This window comes from Scylla paramamosain, chromosome 17 (genome assembly GCF_035594125.1).
Source record: "Scylla paramamosain isolate STU-SP2022 chromosome 17, ASM3559412v1, whole genome shotgun sequence".
NCBI lineage: Eukaryota > Metazoa > Arthropoda > Malacostraca > Decapoda > Portunidae > Scylla > Scylla paramamosain.
Window position 1 is genome coordinate 3,538,765 of NC_087167.1, and position 21,811 is coordinate 3,560,575.

Here is a 21,811-nt window from a genome sequence, read left to right on the forward strand (position 1 = left end):
AATATCAATCTGCTGTGTCACGTCAGACTCTGTACTGTTGTCTTTTACAAGTACAGTAATTCCCAAGTACACTCTCAGGTCCTCATTCCATGCTTTCTTTCATGTACCTACATAATGGCACTTTCTTTTTTCTTCTTCTTTAACATATTAACACACTCTGACATGTCATCCTCATGGCCAGATTAAAGAAATCCTTCCCCTTATCACTTCACTAATACAATCACAGTCATTTTCTTCTCACCTCAACAATGCTGAACCGTCTCTTATAACAGCTCCATCCCAAGCACCAAATTCATCACCTTGCTAATAAGATTTATCAACAAAGCATACACTCATTATGAATATTAGTGCTTTCTAGCCTTCATCTTTTGTGATACTGTTTAGTTCCCAATTCACACACTACAAGTAAAACTGAATGTCTAACTCACAACACTCATTAAATCTTATGTTTTCTGCACCAAGCTGCCACAAAAAATAATCACATACACTCTTATTCCTGTATTATACGTTACCTATAATAAAAGAAGGCAAAAATTGATTTTGTACCAAAAATTCCTGTTTTCATTGGATATTTGCACAACATTCAAATTTGATCAATACAAACTAACATAAGCTAATGCATCATGTCAAATAACCTAATCTGAGGTACTCATGTCACAGTCTCACACCTGAAGACAGGATGAACAATAGAAGCATTAGGGGTGCTGCAAACCTACCATTCATCCTCCCCATGTTCCCTCTGCCCATTTCCTTTCACATCTCAATAACACAGAGAGCAGTTGCAGCCAAAGACAGCCTCTCTTACTATCAACACTACCCTTTGCTAATCACAAACATCTGTACACTCTTAACATAAAAATTTGAGGGGCTATTTTAGATTTTTCTCTGCCTTTGGAAATTTCCATGATATATAAAAAAAAAATATATATATTTCTTCAAGGCCACAAAATATTGAAGTCCACAGACACTACCACAATGCTGTGTCATGGGACAGATTTATTTCTTTGCATCCAACGCATGCATGAAACAATTAGTCAAGTTACCTTCTACAAAAAATATCTTCAGTAAAAGCAAAATAATTATAAGTGTATATATATATATATATATATATATATATATATATATATATATATATATATATATATATATATATATATATATATATATATGGTCAGAAGAATAGAAAAATATTTAATATAAATTAAATTTTTTTAAATCCACATCTTTTTATTAATTAATCAGTTAATTATTCATTATAAATCAACGTTCTTCCTAGAACTAGACAAAGAGCTGCTGCAAAGCATATCAACATTTCTCAGAACTACAGAGAAAAAATTTTAAGGTGACTATGAATTTTCATGAGAACAACCTATTTCACAGTAAATGAGTACTATACATACTCTTAAACAACAAAAGTCAATGTCATGAACACTTGTTAGGTAATTTTGCCACCTGTGGACACACAAACAAAAAAACAGTCACTTAGCCTAACCATACCTATTTCCATCCTGCTTTAGAGCACATAGTAAACTTATTCTATGGGGTTTTGGTCAGATTACCATATCAATTTGCCATTATATTTAAAAGAAAAAACAATATGTATGCTAATCAGTAATTGAGAACATTGTGGGCAAAACGAAAAGGCCAGAGTCACTGGTACCCTAAGCACTGCAGCACTTCACAGCATAGCCAGATACTGCAACAGACACAAGAAAAAAATACTGTGTCGCAGAAGTCAGATAATTAATGCAAGACAAAAGCTGCCATCCAATACTTGCATAATTAGAAAGCCATGCCTAAGCATTCTCAGCTTATCACTGAATACCTTCAAACAGTTCGTCCTTTGCACTGTATCAAGTACTACTAAAAGTTTAATGTCAATAATGTATGATGTAAGTGTTGTCTTGGAAGAAAATAGCAGTTTTCTAGATTTCTTTGGTTTTCACTCACACCAAACATAAAACATCATTGACAAGAAACAAATAGTTACCTTTATTTAAATGTGGTAGAAAATATAACACACCTTGTGTGATGTCATGGGCCACCACCCACCGCCCAAAGGAAACATGGCAACTGTCTTGGTGAAATACACACACTAAAGTCCTTCTTAATCAACTTTTCTCAATATGTATCTTCTTTTATTCTTTTCAACATCAGCATCTTGTCTTCTCTTAACACCTCATTTTCAAAGATTAATGAGTTGCTTCTACGAACACTTGCACATTGTCTCATGCTGCATGGTATTCTCTTATAAAAATGTATGATGGTGCACTACACTCATGTATTTTCTTAATTATTTTCTGCTAGTGATAGAGATAATAACAAAATTTCTAATTAAGATAATGTAAAATAATGACAACAGTGACTGATGGGTGCAGTTATGTACATTTACCCACTATTGTACATTGGAGGCTCTTTGATTCATACATTTCATAAGCAAAAATAAGTTTCTTCCCATTTCTTATCTTATCATAAGTAATGTACTAAATGTTGCTCTTGCTAACCTTTACTGTTCTTGACATTTCCATAAATAGCCTTGCTAGTTACATATGTGATATTTATGCTACAAAGGTAAGACCCTATGTTTTTTTATCTTCCAACAGAAAAAAAATGCACCACAAAAAGAGATCTCGGTAAATCAGGTGAGGTAACAGTGACAAGGGCAAAAAGAACTAGAGGCAAGAGTAACCCATTTCCAAGCACAACATTGCATTAACAAGCTTATCTCCCTTAAGGGTAAATCATAATGTAGATTCCACCATAAAAACTGTAATCATATTTCAAGATTTTACTTCATCTTTACATATCAAGACATGACCTAAATAATTAAATGTCAGCCAAGCATTCACTAACAAATCCACTAAGTGATGCATGAACTAACTTTTTTCTTCTTTCCTTGCAAGCACACATACTTTTAAACAACTACCCATAACTAACAAGCTGAATGGTCAACACTTCTACCTGGCATTTAAACAAATCTGGTTACTGCACACCTTCCTCTAAATATGCCGTCCCCCCCCACTTCCCCCACGTTCCTTAAAGCACACACTAACTAGAATAAATTAAGATTGTTTGAGAACTGCATTTCCTTGCATATTCAATCCTAATAATACATGTCACTATAACCATTCCGTCAGTGCCTGCCATCCAATGTCCTCTGCTGGTTATATATCGACGCACGGGGAGCTGAGCAGGTGAGTCATCCAGGTAACTCAAGACACCACAAGCATGGTAAACAGGTACATTCAGAAATAGGGCTTCCCTGACACTACTGAGCCACGCCCCCACCAGCAGACTACACGAGCCGAGGAGTTGTAATGGGCGTGTGGGCGTGAGAAATACAGTACCACGTCCCTCTACAAAAGGTCCCTTTCGCCCGTGTCTCTCAAACTCGACCCTGTTCACTCGGCCGCCTCCTCGCTGCATTAACCGTGAACACTTGCGTATCTTACCTAAGTAAACTCCAAACATTGGGTTGAAAGACTCATCTGACATTTGTCAACAACACTGACTGAGTACAGACGCCACGAATGTCCCTAAAACCAAAACAAGAGACAGAAGAGCCTCGCAAGACGCACCTCAACACAGGACTCGACCACCTTGTTGCTCCTCAAGGGAGTTTTGTTCCCCACTACTTCTTACTTGCTCCTCGCTTTTTTCTTTTTCTTTTTTTTTTTTCTCTCTCCCTTTTAATTGTCGTTCTTTCTGTACTGTTGCCTACTGAAGTCTCTCTCTCTCTCTCTCTCTCTCTCTCTCTCTCTCTCTCTCTCTCTCTCTCTCAACATATGCAAAAATAAATGTTTCGTCAATTTTTTTTTTTTTCCTTTTTTCCCTCCCCTTCCATCTATCTTAATCCCTATACCGTGTGTGTGTGTGTGTGTGTGTGTGTGTGTGTGCATATATATATATATATATATATATATATATATATATATATATATATATATATATATATATATATATATATATATATATATATATATATATATATATATATATATATATATATATATATATATATATATATATATATATATATATATATATATATATATATATATATATATATATATATATATATATATATATATATATATATATATATATATATATGCACCGGAGAATTTGGTGCCCGTCGGCTCCGTGGACGCGCTCCCCTTTCGTCGTTGATGGACGGAGACTGCCAGTGAGGTCAAGGATGAGTGAGGTCGCCTTCCTTCCCTCCCCCTTTCTCTGTTTTTCTTTTCTCCCTCTTTCATTCCGCAGCGCCATATGACCGAGATGTTGCGGAACTTTCCTTATTTTTTTTTTTTTTTTATCAATCAGCTAATCAAAAGTATGTCTGTGTGGCAAGTAACCTTAACAAATTGTTTTATATATTTTATTGCTACAACAAGGAGACGGTGAATGTCAAGAGAAAATAAAGCAATCAATGAGTTAATTCTGATTATGTCAACACTTAAATCTACCAGATGGAATAATCAAATAACTGTATATGTCTCATGCTGCCTGCAACACCCATAGCGGCAACAAACAGGGCCGTACCATTTCTTCAGTGAGCCTGCCCTGCCACCTTCACATAATGAAAATGCAGTTTAACAGACGCAGTGGGTTGAAGGACAGTTGCCTTGAGAACAATTAATCTTGCACCAAGCATCTAAGCCAGGTATATAATGAGGCGATCCTGCTGGAACACCGCGGCATCCTGATCCTTGCGGCTGTACTGGAGCTTCTTCCTCATGGGCCCTGTTTTGATATCTACCTCTACCGTGACTCTGACCCCTGCCATGACCCGCACCCCAACCTGGCCTTCTACCTCCACCCTGTTCCCTGCCTCGACCACCACTTTGTCCTCGACCAGTGCCCTGTCCTCGGCTGCCGCCCTGTCCATGTCCGCCGCCCTGCCATCGGCCGCTGCCTCCTCGCCACATGCCGACCTCCTCTGGCTGCGGCTGCTCTGGTGCCACGTATGTCGTCGTAGTGACTGAAGGCTGAGCTTCGTACTTATAGCTGACATCTGGACTGTGGCTCGTCTTCCTGGTTTTGTCGGAGGCAGTAGTGTGTGAGGTACTGCTGGTTTGAGAAGTGCTGCTCGGACGCTGGAAGGAACCGGGCGAAGTGCTGTATGTGGTGCTGCTTGAGTGCTGGGACTGGGAGGTGTGTTGGGTGGTGGAGTAAGGATCGCCCAACACGGTATCAACGTCTTGAGACATCGAGGAGATCGACCTAGATATTGAAAAGAAAATTTATATATGCTCTCTCTCTCTCTCTCTCTCTCTCTCTCTCTCTCTCTCTCTCTCTCTCTCTCTCTCTCTCTCTCTCTTACCCTTGTTCCATGTCCGTGGACGACCGAGTACCCTCAGAGTCGCTAGTAACTTCAATGATGTTTTCTGATTCATGCTGAAAACAAAATGAGTTATTAGGGGATTCTCCGATACATGGGAAAAATAGTGCAGTGTCTGGAAAGGAAAGATCCACCAAAAACTACAATATCCGAATTAATAGTCACTGCCTGACTGGTAATAAGGTATAGGAATAATTTAATTATCATAACGAGGCTCTTATAGCGAGATTATTCAGTCTTAAAGATCTCGGGTGTTTCCATGGTGCTTCAGGGCTGAGTGATTCCCCCACTTAGACTATTAACAGAATTGATGAGAAACTGATCTAAGGCTGGATAAATCCTTAGCCATGACAGGCTTTCATCAAGACCACGACGATTGATGCCGCTCTTTTAAAACGATCGTTATGTCCCATGGTCATTTTGGGGGCCCTTGTACCCCCCCCCCCCAGTCACTACAGCTGGCCATCACAAAGGGTTATGAAGATGAAACCATTAGATTTTAAAACCTTGCTAAACTTGACCCCTCAGGCTCGGAATGCGAATGAAAACTTTTTTTTTTACAATTGAGAACTAATGCCTTTCAAATTGAAACTTAAAGAACAATAAACAAGTAAGCTTTACAAGGTAAATAAACTTCAACACACACACACACACACACACACACACACACACACACACACAGATATGGAGATGGGAACCACACGAACGTAGTTCAGGCCCTGTAAATTACAAGTATGTAAATACACAATCTTAACGCGGCTTCATAAGATGTATGAATTGGTTCTTCCTACTCTCCTATTTATCTTCCGTTTCCTTAATCCCGGAATACCTTGTAATCAAAGTCACACTCACAAACAGTAATTTACAGTAATTGAAATTAATGGTATTTTCTATGTAAATAACAACAGAATGTACTGATACAAGAGTGAAATTTAAGGCAATGATTATTGGTGATGTTGCAGACAATATTTATCGCTCAGCCACGATAAACAAATATTCACATTTTGTTTTTGAAGAGGCTATTGTCAATAAACAAATACAGGCAAAAACGTAAATATTTAGATCATTCTTCAGTTCTCGACCATCTCCCGCCCGCCTAACCGGGGTATTCGCAGTAATATCGTGCTGTCCTCAATCACTACATTTATTTATTACTTTTATCATTCTTTCCACTTGTCTATTGCTGTATTCAAGAGGCTGACTTTTAAAGTTTCTCGTATTCTCCTAACGATTGATGGAAACTTTTAAATATATACATAATTCCTTTTGTTACATATTTCTATTCCATATAATCACATCTCTACCGTTTTTATTCCATTTGAGTTAAAGTAATTTCGTGTGTGCGCGTGTGTGTGTGTGTGTGTGTGTGTGTGTGTGTGTGTGTGTGTGTAAGTTTAAGTAAGTAAATGATAAGCACATAAATAAATTTAAGTAAAACATTCAATACAAAAAAATACAAACAGCGAATCTTCAGTGGTATAAATAGATATTACGTGATTATCAGGGCCTCTAGAGTGACGACAAATGTAACTATGTGACGGTAACGGTGACGGCCACTACTACTACTACTACTACTACTACTACTATTGGAATGAGTGCAGGTGAACAATAGCAACATACTATTGTGCTACAATACTCCTAATGCTACTGTAAAAGAAAGGATGGGATCCACTCTATGTACCTGTACGGTGTGGTTCCAACGGTCCATAAGAGGGCCGAGAGACGCCAGTGTCCGGGAGTAGCAGCGGCGGCCCACCACACTCCTCAGCTCCTGTGCCACTCCCATCATTTCCTCGTCCAGGGAAGCGATGACAGACTCCATCAGATTCATCTGTATCGAGAGAGAGAGAGAGAGAGAGAGAGAGAGAGAGAGAGAGAGAGAGAGAGAGAGAGAGAGAGAGAGAGAGAGAGAGAGAGAGAGAGAGAGAGAATCATAGTTTAATATTTACTCGTTACACCAATTGCGTTTGATTTTATGATAATCGAGTTATGAAATTCTTCCTGAGGAGCACTTTGATAGCATAGTCATTTTCATCAGTCATAAATAAGTTTTTCCCTGAAAGTTATGCTACCAAGAACCCTCAGGGAATGAGCCCGGGGATGAGGGATGGGATACGAGGGAGGGATGGGAATGGGGTACGAGTGAGCACTTCCTTCAAGGACATAATTATAATTCTGCTGCTATTTGAAATAATTTGTAATTCCTAGTAATTAAATCCTTCGACACAGGTTCATAATAAAGTAATAGAGATAAATTATGATGGATAAGTAAGTAAATTATTTTGAAACCCCTTTCAAAACGAATTGATATATATATATATATATATATATATATATATATATATATATATATATATATATATATATATATATATATATATATATATATATATATATATATATATATATATATATATATAAAATCCTTCAGCATGAAAGCGACCTTAGACCGCTTTCAAAAGTATCGACTTTCGCTATGTGACGTCCAAGACACCGCCGTGTATTCCACAGATCGCGCCGCTGTGAGGATGGGCCATCCACGATGGGACGCGCCGTGACTCCCTACCGGGGATGGAGTAATTTCAGTTGAAATTTTCAATTACAATTACTTACACAAATTACAATTACAGCTATAATTATAATTACAATGAAATTCAATTACAATTACTTTAAAAGAAAATCCATTTTAATTGCCATTACAAATTCCCAGCTTCGGACAGGAAAAATGTTTTAAAAAGAAAAAACATGCATTATGTGGTTGTCACTTATTGAATAAATGTGCAAATTATTTAACGAATTTGTAGAAAAATTTACCAATTCATTATGGTTAGAAGCTTTTCTCTTTATTAAAAACAAAGGTGGAAAGAAGTAATGTAAATTGAAAAAAAAAATTGAGACTTCGTTTTTTTAGTTTTGTTCTTATCAACAAAAAATGGCTCAAACTTAAGTAACCAGTTTGTAAAAAAAAAAAAAAAAAAAAAGATAAATAAACAATAATAATAATAATAATAATTATTATTATTATTATTATTATTATTATTATTATTATTATTATTATTATTATTATTATTTATCCTTAATTTTCAAAGAAATTGTAGATAGTCGGCTTATGTATATCTAAATGGCAGGTAGTTTTTCATACAATTGACTGTTACACTTAATCATTATCAGCTATTCAGAATTTTACTACTGCTTTATTTTTTTCCATAATTGCAATTAATTAAAATCATTTTAATTAATTAATTACATGTCAATTAAATTACAATTACTCCAACCCTGCTCCCTACCCGCCGGGCCGCCAGACGCCAGTCGCTCCTATCCTTTCATCATGGACACACAGGACCACTTTCTTTATCTGTATTACCTAAATTTAAAAAGAAAAAGAAGAATAGAAAACGTTTGCATGGGAAAAAGTGAGTACATAGAGTAAATGGTGACAGACCAGCAGTCGTTGGAGCCTTCATGGACGTATAAAAGGCTCAAAAAGGACGACAAAAGTTATCAACTACTTCATGTAGAATTAATAAAAAATCATTTGATGAGCTGCTTAACAGGATGAGCCCACTACTTTGCAAACATAATACCAGGCATATCTGAATGCGTCCATAGGGTGCCATGTACAGGGCATTTTCACGCTATTCCCAGCTTTACTTCACGCTGTTTCTAGTGACCACGGCGGTCATGAACGGCGTTCTGCCGGCCACGTCTATGGTCGTAACGTGTAAAGGCGTCCATAGACATACATTCTTTGTCATCTGAGAGCAAGACATTGTGTCATGGACGGTGTTGCGCCCAGGCGGGAACAATTTTGACGGTGAGGGTGATTTGGCACAACGGCAAAAAGTCGATACGTTTGAAAGCACCGGAACTCGATGAAATCCTCCAGTGACATCTAGAATACAGTGAAATCGATGCTGTAATATTGAAAAGAGAAAATTCAATAATCACTCTCGGAGCGTGCTAAGTTCTGGCAGGTTGTCACTTGAGTGCAGTTGGTAACAGCCTACGTGTTGCCAGTGATGTTGTGCACGTCGTGTTCGCGAAGATAAGCAATGAACAACAGACCTTTGTGTGTATACTTACGTAGCTGTTTGGAAATTAATTCTAAAGAGTAGAGTTGTAGCACAGAAATAGATGCATCAGCAAACATCACGTTATGTGGATCAGGAGAGGACAAGGCAAGTTTGTTCCTCAGTGTAGTGTGTCGTGTTGTTGCTCAGAGAGAGAGAGAGAGAGAGAGAGAGAGAGAGAGAGATGTATTATATCAAAGAAAGGTCGTGCTGCTTCACTTGTGAACATATTACAAGTTTTGTATCATCTCTCTTACCGTTTCCTTGATGTAGTCGCTCAGCACCCTCAGCCTGGCCAGCCCCTCCGCCTGCTTCTCCGCTATTCCACACACCGGCGACTCACACTCACTGGCCCACCCCGATCCTGATTCTCGCCAGTTTATTTCCCTGTTCGCCACCACCACTACTGCCATCACTGCTAATGCGAAGCCAGGCAGCATTGTCTTTCTGTTTCCCCACAGATATATATATATATATATATATATATATATATATATATATATATATATATATATATATATATATATATATATATATATATATATATATATATATATATATATATATATATAAATGTAAACAATAACCGTCCAGACACACACACATTAATATTATGCACAATGCATTCTACGATATATATAAATGATACATGAAGTCTTTGCCGTTTCCTTAGTGTTGAAAATTCCATATATATTGTTACGAACGCGTATATGTAGCAGCCTTACAGGCGAACACATGAGCATGCTGTGTGTATGAGATAACCTCATATGAGTACATGTGAGGGTGACTTACCTAGCGGCGTTGTGTGGCTCGTTGTTGAAAGGCTGGCCCCGTTATCTGCTGCGCTAATGGATGGAGAGTTGACACATGCCTATAGGTTGACCTCTGAGGCCTTGAGGTCACGAGGGTGTCTGTGTGTGTGTGTGTGTGTGTGTGTGTGTGTGTGTGTAAGGGTTAGCTAACCATGGAATAATTGTTATACGGTACCGTTTAATTCTGTGGGTGTGAGTGCATGTATAGTATAAGTAGCAATTATCCCTACCAGTATTGATAATCGACAGGACTCGTACTTCTATCTTGCAAGCTAGAATAGATTTAGTTAAGTGTGCCTGGCAGAGGTGATGACATGAGAGGTAGGGTTTGAGAGAGGGCATCGAGACCGCGACGTAACAACACGTGCGAGCAGAGTTTACTTGTGACTGGCTGTGACGGTGCGAGTGCCTCCCGCCCCTGTACCTGCCTGTGTGCTGTGACTCTTGCACGGTGATTTTGTGTACTGTTATGTAATATATGGACATAAGAAGAAGTGTGTTTTCCTTTACCTGCTCTGTGTGACTTTTCACTGAGAGTAACCATGTGAGTCAAAGCCGCAGCCGTTCCCAGCTGCCCTAGTAAAGTCCTCCCCGACACACGCCCCGTACCCTGCAAGGGAGCGAAGCGCCCCTTGTCTGCTCGTGGGGGTACGTTTCACTATATTGTTCCGCCCCTTAAATTTAACCAACCAGTCAATTGACAAATAATTATTGATTTCTAAGGTTAATGGGGCGCTTAACTATAGATATAGCTAAACTGTTTCTCTGGATTACATAGCGAGTAGTTTATCAGAGGTTGTTATTAGTAACTGACTGACGTCTCGACTCTCTTGCTCAACCTCTGCTCACACCTTTATGAGAACGATAACGTGGAATAGCTTTTATTATTATTTTATTTATCGTCTAATCTCCAGTGCTTGTAACAGATTCTAATGGAAAAAAATTGTTGTTTTGAAAATGTTTTCATGATTTTAATAATTGTCTATCAAGGATTTCTTAGTCAGTGGCGAAAACATCCATGAGAACTTTTATGAGAGAACAAAGCATTTCATAATATATATATAGATCCTATATAAAATTCCAGCCTAATATCAACCCATACCTACTCCTGTTTATTTACTATATGCAATGATTATTGCACAAAATGTAGCCTTCTTGAAATATAAGTATATACCAATATAAATAAATAAATAAATAAATAAATAAATAAATAAATAAATATTTGTGTTTAGTTTACAAAGCTGTTTGTAGAGAATTTCAGTTTACAAAGTTTTCAAAGTATTACTGCGTCATTATGACTCGTTTCACGTGGTGGGAGAAAAGTTCCAATTTTTGTATTATCCTTCTCAAGGTGTACTGTCACTTCTAGTAGCTATATCAACGCGCACTCAACTGTTGATCGCCGCAGCTTCTCATGATTGATAAAATGCCCTGGCGTATGTTGTACAGACTACGTAGACCACATTTCGTAAAAAATCACACACAGCAAAGAGTGCAGTAGAATCAAATTATTAGTGCCTGCAGTTAAATATCTATTCAGTAAGATAATCTACGTAAAGTTATTCAAGCACAGGAGCAAGGATTTTAAGGCCACTCGCAACAAAGGATTACAGTAATACTCACAGTAACATCTCGCAGCGCCGCTATATTTGCTCTCGAGGATACGCTGCGACTGAGAGGATGAAAGGTTACTGCGTGTGCCTCGCTGCCCGACACTGTGGTTCCCTTGTTTACTGTTTGGGCCGACAAGGAGGCCACTAGGGCTTCTAAGAGAGAGAGAGAGAGAGAGAGAGAGAGAGAGAGAGAGAGATGGGACCAAGTAAATACATACTTGTACTTACGTACATACTTGTATTTGAATCAGATTTTTATGAATTGCGTCCCTGTACGTATACTTGGAATTTAACGTTTCGCTTGTACTTCGATCCAAGATACTTGAAATGTAGCAGGTACATTCAAGAGAGAGCAAATAAATATTACTGAACAAAAGTTTATATAATGTAAGTTATTATGGATTCTAGTACAGCGACAAAGAGTGTCACCACGTGGTTGGCCGGTCTTTCTTCTAGGAGAGCAAATTACTTCGGTAAATAACTGAAGCCATGATATTCACTGTTTTACAGACTATATATGAATTATGAAGGCATTGCATACAATTGATATTTCGAGTTCTCATAATACTGAGTTGGAAGACAGTAGTTTATTTTATTTTTATTTTTATTTTTAATTATTATTATTTTTTTTTATAGATATTTAAGAATCTTCCTGTTGAGGATAGATTCAAAAACTTTAGATATGCAGGAAATTAAAACAATAGGACAGTAGTTTTAAGGATTAGAATGGTCACCCGTTTTAGGAACAGGCTGAATGTAGGCAAACTTCCAGCAAGAAAGAAAGGTAGATGTTGACAGAGAGAGAGAGAGAGAGAGAGAGAGAGAGAGAGAGAGAGAGAGTCGTATCACCAACATCTAAGGTTTACCACTTCTGCAGATAAATTCACTTTTGTATGCCTGGTTTCACTTATGGATTTGCATTTATCACAATTCTGCATAGTTGTGTGGGTTTTAGGATAGGAGATACCCACAACCCTTTAACCCACAAATCCCCAAACGTACAAAATTATAAACTGCATTAATAGAGGAATCCATGCATTTCCACTGACACACAATATATTATTAGAAAACTATATATAGCATATATATATTATTCTGAATATAATTTTATGTATTCCATTTAATATTATAATGTCCAGATTTCATAACGTTATTCACTGATAGTCAGAAAAGATTAAATAAAATAAGGAAGATTAATGTATCTTTATCTCTTTGAATGAGGTACATAACTTTTGCTTAAAACATCATTTTTTGAATGCGATTTCTGTCAAGATGCTCCATCTGTAATGCTGCTTTTATTATTGTTTCTGGAAGTGTCTGTTTCTTGTGAACTTTCTTGTTGATGTAAGGACACTGAAGCACTGTCATCTTCAAGGCGTCTTTTTTTACAATCTGTCTCTTCATTTTCTATTCTTGCATCATTATTCCTCATAATCTCATTAGACATGACATCTTCCTTAACAATCTGTCTGGTGACTTCAGTAAGATATTTTCGGGCACCTTGTGGAGGGACAAATCCATAAGTTTTACTAACCAGTCCCATTGCATGTAGGAAGACTATGGCTGCACCTTGTTCTGAATATCTCTTGCTTTTCTCCCTGTAGAAAAATACTGCTTTTTAGAGGTTTTCAGTAAGTAAAAATTAATTGATAACATGTACCTCTTAACTTCACTACAGTTGAATCAATTGAAAACATGTGACTCACAATCTTATTCATAGAGCTTACCTGAGGGTTGAGGTGTACCTGACACCATCAACAGTAACTGAGGCACTGAAGAACTTGTCAACAATAACATGACTGTACATGGGTCCTTTCAACTGTTTGCGAAACACATGGGTCTGAAAAGATCAGAGCAGGTTTTAATAACTAATTTCACTTAAGATACAGAAATATTGAAGTTTTGTATAAATTTATCAGTTTCAGCAAGGATTGTCAGACTCCCTAGTGGAAGGTTACCTCAAAATCAAAACTAACTCCTGTCTGAAAAATGCATCTGGTTAAGGAAACCTCTTACTCCAAACACAAAACAATCCAATCCCATAAAGGAAAAATAAAGGATGTTATGATGATGATCAAAGCAGATTGTGAAGAGGATATCTGTTTTCTGGTAGGCTATACATAATATTATTTCATGGAGCCTCAAGAACAGCCAAACTATATACAAACATACAAATGAAAGCTGATATTAAAGACTTGTTTTAAATGGCAAAAACATCAATTCTTGCAACCACTGGAAAAAAAAAAAAAGGATGCCAGCAGTGTACTGTTTCCTTCAAGAATATCTTTCCACCACAGCTATCTCCTGATGCACTGCAGCATACATTTTACTTACATTTAGTAGCATCTTTGGTAGGTCAGCATTATTAAAATTTCCTCGTATGAATTGAATGGGCATCTCCACTACTTTCTGTCCATTTTCTTCTCGTTCCACAATCTTGACATGGTCAGCACTGGGGGGCATTGCTGTTTTACCTTCACTCATCTCAAAGTTAAGAGATTTTCTTCCTTCATTTTGCTTGGCCAGTTGTGTCTTAAAATAGTCCTCCAAACCCCAGATTATACTGTGGAGAGATGCAATAAACTTTTGAATTTATGTACAACCATAAAGAAAATTAACATAAAACAAACCTATTACTACTGATCAGTGCTCCCAGGCAAGCAATGGGATGGTAGTAAACAGTATTGATGAAAAGTGCATGATACTGTCAACACAAGAAGCCAGGCTAATGAACATGAGTATGTATGTCAAATATAGGTACAATGCTAGAACAAATTTGATGCAAAAACATATTCACCAATACATCAACAAACACAAGGCTTACTTCTAGTAATAATAAGCAACTGATTAAAAAAAAAAAAAGCTACAAATATACAAAAAAAAAGATAAATTAAAAAACAAAAACATTCCCCAACTCTTTCAACAGTATTCTGGGTGTTAACAGGTGACACCAAAGCAGTGAAGGGGGTAAAGCAGTGTAGAACAAAATATAAATCTCCCTTTACAGTCAGTCAAAATTACCTGATTTCCTGCAAGGTCTGAGTTTCTAGGAAGGCCTTGCCACGAGGTGTGTCCTGAAGCTCCCTCAGCATGTTCTGGACCGTGTATTTACTGTATGTGAATGGGTTGTCATACTGAATGCAGTACCTCAAGTATTGTTCAATCTGGAAATGAAAATATATAACTTGAAAGATGCCTTTTTTTATTATTATTTTATTTATTTTCCTCACCATGTTCAGTTCTTTTAAAGCTAAACATTTTTTCTAATAATCACCTACAACATTTTGGCTGTTATTTTTGTAATACAGTCTTAGCAGTTATGTATCCTAGAAGAGCCAGATTAAATTTCTGATTTTCTCTTTTGTGTATCCATGCAAACAATTCTTTCACATTCCTTTAAATGTTAATCAGGAATGACCATTGCTGTGAAAGGGTTGTGGTATAAATTATCAATGATCTCTACGATGAAGTACAGCACTTACTCATCACTGAAGTATGCTGGGTGAAAAGGCTGATAGACTACAATACTGTTAAGTGTAACCCTGTCTGGACAAGCTATAGAATATGCCAATGCAAATTACCTATATCAGGCACCAACACTAATGAGTGCAAGAGAAAGGGAGTCTCCATAATCCAGTCATCCTGAGCCTGCTGTGTCTGTGTATTTATTTATTTATTTTATTTTATTTTTATTTTTCCCACTTTCCTCTGGTTTGACTCCCTCCCTACCTCAATGTTTAGTGTTTGTAAGCTTCCTAATGAGCAAAATTAAGACCTTGTCATCTGATATTTTGGATTACATGAGCCTGCTATACACTAAGTTGATAGATTTACAGAACTGCTTGAGACAAACTACACTAATCTACAAAATCTCAGTGATAGGTATTATGACTTTTATACAACCAAGCACAGGGAAAAAGTAAAATGAAAAGCAACTGAAGAAAGAATTCCTGTATTCAAATGAAAGCACTGTAATAGCTGCCACATGCTTGGTTCACATTACCACCGTGTCCAAAGGAAGGAATCCCTCAGGCCTCAGAATGGAGCAGTTCCACATGGCTGCTCTAGCAATCATCACACTAGATGCTCCCGTGTCTTGCTGGAATTTTTTTATATCATCATGTCTTGAAATTTCTCTTGAGCCACCACTGTAGGAAGAATTAGTACTAAGTAAATGAGGAAACTAAAGAGCATGACAATAAGTGATGATATATTACTGTAATATCATTATGAAAGCATGCTTCAAGCTCATAATGTTTAACTTACATTATGTAATGATACCTGACAAAGATGCAAGGTTATGTAAAATTTATTTGTCACGTTATTTAGGTTCTTCTCAAAAATATATCACTATGAATGATTCAACAATGCATCTAAACTTACTCTCAGTGTTTCAATATCTAGAATACAATTCTGGGAATGAATGGAAAATAAATAAAATAAAACAGGAAAATCCTGATTTTCAGACAACCAGTGAGCCTTCTTGTTCAGTCTGAATTCTGTGTATTGCATTTATGCTAAATATTAAAAGTTATCTACTCACTTTGCAATTACTGGTATGGTAAGAACCTTTGCAATCTCTCTGATGACATCATTGTGATTGGGATGGCGGGGCCTCTCCTGCCTGGTGCGGCCATGGACTCCAATGGCTGCCACACCACACTCTTCAATCAGTTTGCACAGCTCCAAGGTTTCAGGAAGAGAGTCCAAAATTCTGATCTTACAAGTTACTGGTATGGTGAGGCCTTGAACAAGTGTAGTCAGTATAGACTTGATCTGAAAGCATCAATAATCAGGGCATCACTAACAGCAACGATATATACTACTATAACTGCAACGACAATAAAACAGCCAATAGTAATAAGAACAATGACTATATGCCAAGTTAAGATCCTCCTTTAATGGAGCTTGCCAAGTCTTGTCTCATTGTGGAAATCACATTGCATAAGGAGTATAGTGAGGGAATTCTTCCAACTTGGCTGCACAAGCAGACCATGTCATCATGAATGTTTACAAATCCCGTAAGTCAATGCATAATAAAATAGTTCGTAATGCAGCAATTCATTTTAGAGGTGGTCCATTAAGGCAGGTGACCACTATATTACTGCATTTTGATGATTAATATTAAACTTGTAAGATGACACATCTATATACTACTCATTGTGCTGTGTCTCATTACTCATATAGGCAAATCTTTAATATGATGTATTTCACAGAAAAAAATCAAGGGCTTGGAAATTTTGATAATCCTAAATTCTGACATATGGTTTTATTTGACTTTCACAAGCATTCAAGATATGATACAATGAAAAATGTACTTTATTCATTTAAGAGTGTTTGTTTCCATAATAGACCATATTGAGTCCTTAAATACTAGACAAACCTTGTCTGGCTGAGTGAGAAGTGCTGCTCCCATGCCTCCCTTGAGACTAAACTCTTTGGGGCAGCCCATGTTAACATCCAATCCAGCCACATACGGTTCCCTGTGTGGTCCATAGTTTATGTTAGATAAGAGCAGAGATATCTATCACATAAATCATTTACTTCCAACTTACACTATTATTTACAATATAACATTTTCCAGGCTGCCTATTAGAGCATTTAAAGGTCAATGTGAAGTTTCTTTACACCCAATGATTTAAGAAAGTGAGGTGTATGGGTTTGTTCAGATATTTACAATAATTCTTTATTTAATTTTGCTTGTTTGAATTAATATTAATTATAAATAATAATAATAATAATAATAATAATAATAATAATAATAATAATAATAATAATAATAATATTATTATTATTATTATTATTATTTAATTATTTTGTCCATATTACTTTTTATCAGAAGAAATCGAACTTTGTGAATGGTTTTTGCTGCAGATGGCATGCATTATCATTATAATTTCATTTGATGTCCAGATTTTCTTTTACAAAACTGGACAGCATGCCTGCCTCCTTGAAAGCTAGAGATCAACATTTAGAAATAAAAGACCACCACTAAAAATATAAACTTGCAAGCAAAATTGTATAAGGAAGGAAGGGTTATTTCAGAATAGCAGAATACTAGAATATAAGAATGAGCACATCTATTGATCTAAGTCCACACAATGTCCTTTCAGGAGTTGTACAGTCTGGGGTTCTGGTTTAGTACATTAACACAATCAACATCTTTATGAGTGTTTACTGTGCTATTTCAAGCATTCACTGATAATCAATGGTGAAAATATGAACATGATTCAATACTCATTCTATAAGATTACAAGATTTTGCAGTATAGTTACATCTTGTAGTCATAACTTACACCATCTTTCCCACTTTGAGTGCTCTTTGGGCATCATTTGTACCAATTTGAAAAATTACTTTGCTGCGTTCCCTTTCACATGTTCGGAAAAAGACTGTTCCATCTGATTTATCAATAAAATCAACTGTGCCCAACACATCTGAAAAGAAAATGAAGACTATAAGCAACCTGCAGACATTTCTGTCTTAACTGTGCTGTCAATTATAATAAAGATAACTGCCAAAATCTGTTGCACCTTTTCATGCAAGTTACATCTTTCTTACCATTTTGTCTTTTAATAGAACGCAACATTTTGTAATCAACTGTTTCCTCTGTGTAGACCAGATCAGTCCCATAATCAACAGTTAACAGTCTAAAAGGCAGCGTGCACACCCTCACCATGGGTGCCACAATCACCTTCCCTCTATACTGGTCACTCATGTTGCACTTTTGCACCTGAGGTAGAGAAAAAATGCATTAATACACAAGGTGTGACTGGAAAACATAAACAAATAAATACTACTAGTCTCCACTACAAACAAATAAAGTGGATCATAATCATGTACACCCTACAGCACAGACTAACTTTTATGGTACAGGATGCCAAGTGGTGCCACACTGTCTTCACCAAGAGCTCTGTTACACTCGTTTTTGTGATCATGTTCACGGGCTCACCTGTGATTACAATGAGATGCGGTTCTATGATTTAGAATTACCCAGGGGGTATTGCTGTCTTGAGTATTGTGTACAATCTAAGTCTTTTATGCATTTCACGGTACACGATAATTACTAGTTCCTGTTCTTGTCAAATTCAAAACTGGCAATTCACATCTGCAAAATGCGGGCCCAGCCTGCCCGGCCATTATACCTCCATGAGCCCGGCACCACACGGACCACAGATCGCAACGAGTGTCGAAGAGGCCCTAGCGCCCGGCACCACACGGACCACAGATCGCAACGAGTGTCAGGGAGGCACTAACGACCAGCACCACATGGAACACAGATCGCAACGAGTGTCGGGGAGGCACTAGTGCTCGGCACCACACGGACCACAGATCGCAATGAGTGTCGGTGATTTGATTCGGCCGTATTATCTGCAATGCCACTGCCTCTCGTCCCCCATGTGCTGCCTGCAGATGTTTCAGGCGATTAGAATCTGCCGTGTTACCTGTCTTGTGGAGTTACCTGTCCTAGTGTGTATGAGGACTAGGAAAGTTTGGGTGTTGAGGGACACCCAGGTAAACTATAAGTGGTTTGGCACGTGTAACTTAATTACTGCAGGTCTCCCTCGTGTCTGACACCCCTCGGCCCTTCACGCCGTGTTTACATCGCCAAGACGAGACAGTTTCGGCGATAGCTGATCCACCAGCCAAGAAAGTTCATAAGATTCCTTGGATCCAGCGCACATTGTGAATAAATTGTTGTTACATCCCTAAATCATAGCAGAAAAGGGACAATATTTAATATGCATTCACGATAATACCAGAAAGTCGATATATATATATATATATATATATATATATATATATATATATATATATATATATATATATATATATATATATATATATATATATATATATATATATATATATATATATATATATATATATTGTACAAAAATAACATACTATGATGGTGCAAAACGAATAGGTGGCCGTCTTATGCGACTGGATCGTCTCAGCTTCGTTAGTTCGCCGCTGGTTTCAGAACGATATGAAGTGGCTGTGTCCCTGATGGCTTAGGCGAAGTTGGTGTTTCCGACTCATGGCAGTCTCCAGGCCCACGACCGCTAATATTCGTCCCTTCTCCATGTCTGCATCCATCAGCGTCTGAGTGGCCCTCCCGACTTGGAGGTCAGAGTCACCCCCTGTAGGAGCAAAGTGTTTGATAGACACGGTCTTTTCTCCCGTCGGGGTATCAAACATGAGCATACTGCGGGTTGGCTTGAATTAATTCCATCTCATCCACCAGTGGATCGCTCTTGCGTGCCCGCACATATTGCCTCAGCAGGACAGGACCTGTTACACAACCAGACAGGTATGGCGGTCCCTGACGATGATCGACGTGTGTAGTTGAATAAACCCTCATGGGGAGTGGCGTTGGTGGCTGTGCATGACAACGAACGGATCGAGTGAAGAGCGTCCGGCAGGACACTTTGCCAGCACCTTTCTGGCAGGCCACGTGACACCACTGTAACGCTCGACTTGTCCGTTGCCCTGAGCGTTGTAACTTGTGGTCCTGCTGCAGGCTATCTCTCTGCTAGTCAGATAATCCCGCAGTTCTTTGCTCATAAATGATGCGCCACGATCTGTATGGATATAAGCAGGCATACCAAAAACTGAGAAAAGAAGATTCAAGCATTTTATGATGGTTGAAGTGTTCATATTATAACACGGGAACACAAAAAGAAATCGAGAATATGCATATATGATGTTAAGAAAGTATTTATTTTTGTCAGTGCTTTGAAGGGGACCTTTAAAATCCATATTCAGCCGTTCGAACGGCTGAGTAACTTTAATGAGTCTAGCTTAGTCTGGATAATGAAACTTTGGCTTACACTCAGCACAGATCTTGCACGTGTTAATAACCTCACGTACATCTTCTACAGAGAATGGTAGTTTTTTTTTGGAGCGTACAAAGCGACATAAACGAGTAACTTATGGGTGGCACAGGGCATCATGGAGGCCACACAGAGCGCGAAGGTTACGACTTGTCGCACTGCACTGTGCTCGCGACAGTGTCTGAGCGAAATTGTCCTTGCCGGGTATATACACTATATCAAAGTTATATCCCGAAAGTTCCATCCTCCATCTCATTATTTTGTCGTTCTTTATTTTGTTTTTGTGTTGCTTGTCAAACATATACGACACTGAACATTGATCCATTTTGATGGTGATATGCCTCCCCGATAAGTAATGTCTCCAGTGGCGTACTGCTAGAATAATGGCTTGTGCTTCTTTCTCCACAGCGGCGTGACGTCTTTCAGAACCTTGGATGGTACGATAAAAAAATGCAACGGGTCGACCGCCTTGTGTTAAGACCACAGCTACTTTAGCTACATACTTGGATATGTGTTCAAATCTAGCGATGAACGCGTCACTGCTGGTCCTTTTCCTTGAATCGTTAAGTTTGAGACGTCAGTGTGGCATTATTGGCTCTGGGTATATTGCGACTCTACCTGTCGCACTTCTGCCTCCTTAGAATAATTTCCACTCCTTCGCATATAAACACTCAAATTTTCTACGTTCACGACCTTCTCTCTTTTGTATTTTTCTTTTTCCTCTATTAGTTTGTCGCGAAGCCGGTGCCACTGTAGATCAAATTCAGGTGTTGCCGCACACCGAGTTGAGGTTGTGGTAGAGCGATTCTTGTGATACTGATATCATGCTTCTTGAAATTACAGAGAAGAAAGATGAAAGAAAAAAATATAAGTAAATAAATAAATAATATAAATAAAGGGAATAATAAATAGATATATAAATAATGACATAAGATGCTTAATTTTGGATAGCCTGGAGTAGACGAACATCCGATAGAAATATGGATGGTAATGGTTGGGGGAGGCCATGGTCTTGCAGTGGAATCATAAAACCCTGACGATAATGATGATGATGATGATGATGATTATGGTGGTGGTGGTGGTGGTGGTGATGTCACGTGAAAATATCATGTGGAAAGGAAATAAAAAAAAAATA

At 37.8% G+C, this 21,811-nt stretch overlaps 2 protein-coding genes across 15 annotated transcripts in view; both read right to left on the reverse strand.

Annotated features, from left to right (window-relative positions):
• LOC135108319 (rab GTPase-activating protein 1-like) overlaps positions 1–3,590 on the reverse strand; it is a 42,175-nt gene extending 38,585 nt beyond the window's left edge. Inside the window, exon 1 of one of the 6 annotated variants that reach the window (XM_064019154.1) lies at positions 3,453–3,590. Coding sequence is in view for 3 of the 6 variants with exons in the window: in XM_064019152.1 (XP_063875222.1) it covers positions 2,024–2,068 (45 nt within the window). In the remaining 3 variants the exon portion in view is untranslated. Of the gene's footprint in view, positions 1–2,023; positions 2,993–3,452 lie in introns of those variants that run through there. The other 5 variants (XM_064019155.1, XM_064019152.1, XM_064019156.1 and 2 more) reach the window with 5 other exon arrangements.
• Positions 3,591–4,367: 777 nt separating this feature from the next.
• LOC135108325 (tRNA-dihydrouridine(20) synthase [NAD(P)+]-like) lies at positions 4,368–20,463 on the reverse strand. 9 transcript variants are annotated; one of them, XM_064019170.1, is made up of 15 exons: positions 19,441–19,536; positions 18,398–18,569; positions 18,135–18,273; positions 17,223–17,322; positions 16,383–16,615; positions 15,843–15,987; positions 14,861–15,003; positions 14,174–14,402; positions 13,567–13,679; positions 11,850–13,437; positions 10,207–10,259; positions 9,672–9,861; positions 7,026–7,175; positions 5,327–5,400; positions 4,368–5,226 (listed from the first exon to the last, which is right to left on the reverse strand). In XM_064019170.1, the coding sequence occupies exons 1-10, from the start codon at positions 19,519–19,521 to the stop codon at positions 13,107–13,109; spliced, it is 1,686 nt and encodes a 561-aa protein (XP_063875240.1). In that variant the 5' UTR covers positions 19,522–19,536; the 3' UTR covers positions 4,368–5,226; positions 5,327–5,400; positions 7,026–7,175; positions 9,672–9,861; positions 10,207–10,259; positions 11,850–13,106. The 9 variants fall into 9 exon arrangements, with proteins under 9 accessions (XP_063875240.1, XP_063875247.1, XP_063875239.1 ...); XM_064019177.1 differs by lacking the exons at positions 10,207–10,259; positions 19,441–19,536 and adding an exon at positions 19,745–20,463; XM_064019169.1 differs by lacking the exon at positions 10,207–10,259.
• Between the last annotated feature and the right edge of the window lie 1,348 nt (positions 20,464–21,811).

Bases quoted from the DNA above. Each gene is read 5' to 3' on its own strand.
- LOC135108325 (XM_064019169.1), bottom strand. From the start codon at position 19,521: ATGTGCGCTGGATCCAAGGAATCTTATGAACTTTCTTGGCTGGTGGAT. The intron at 15,004-15,842 runs GTAATGTGAACC...TTTCATTTCCAG, and splicing joins TCCTTCCTTTGGACACGGTG to ATTGAACAATACTTGAGGTA. The intron at 14,403-14,860 runs GTAATTTTGACT...ATCTCTCCACAG, and splicing joins CAGACCTTGCAGGAAATCAG to TATAATCTGGGGTTTGGAGG.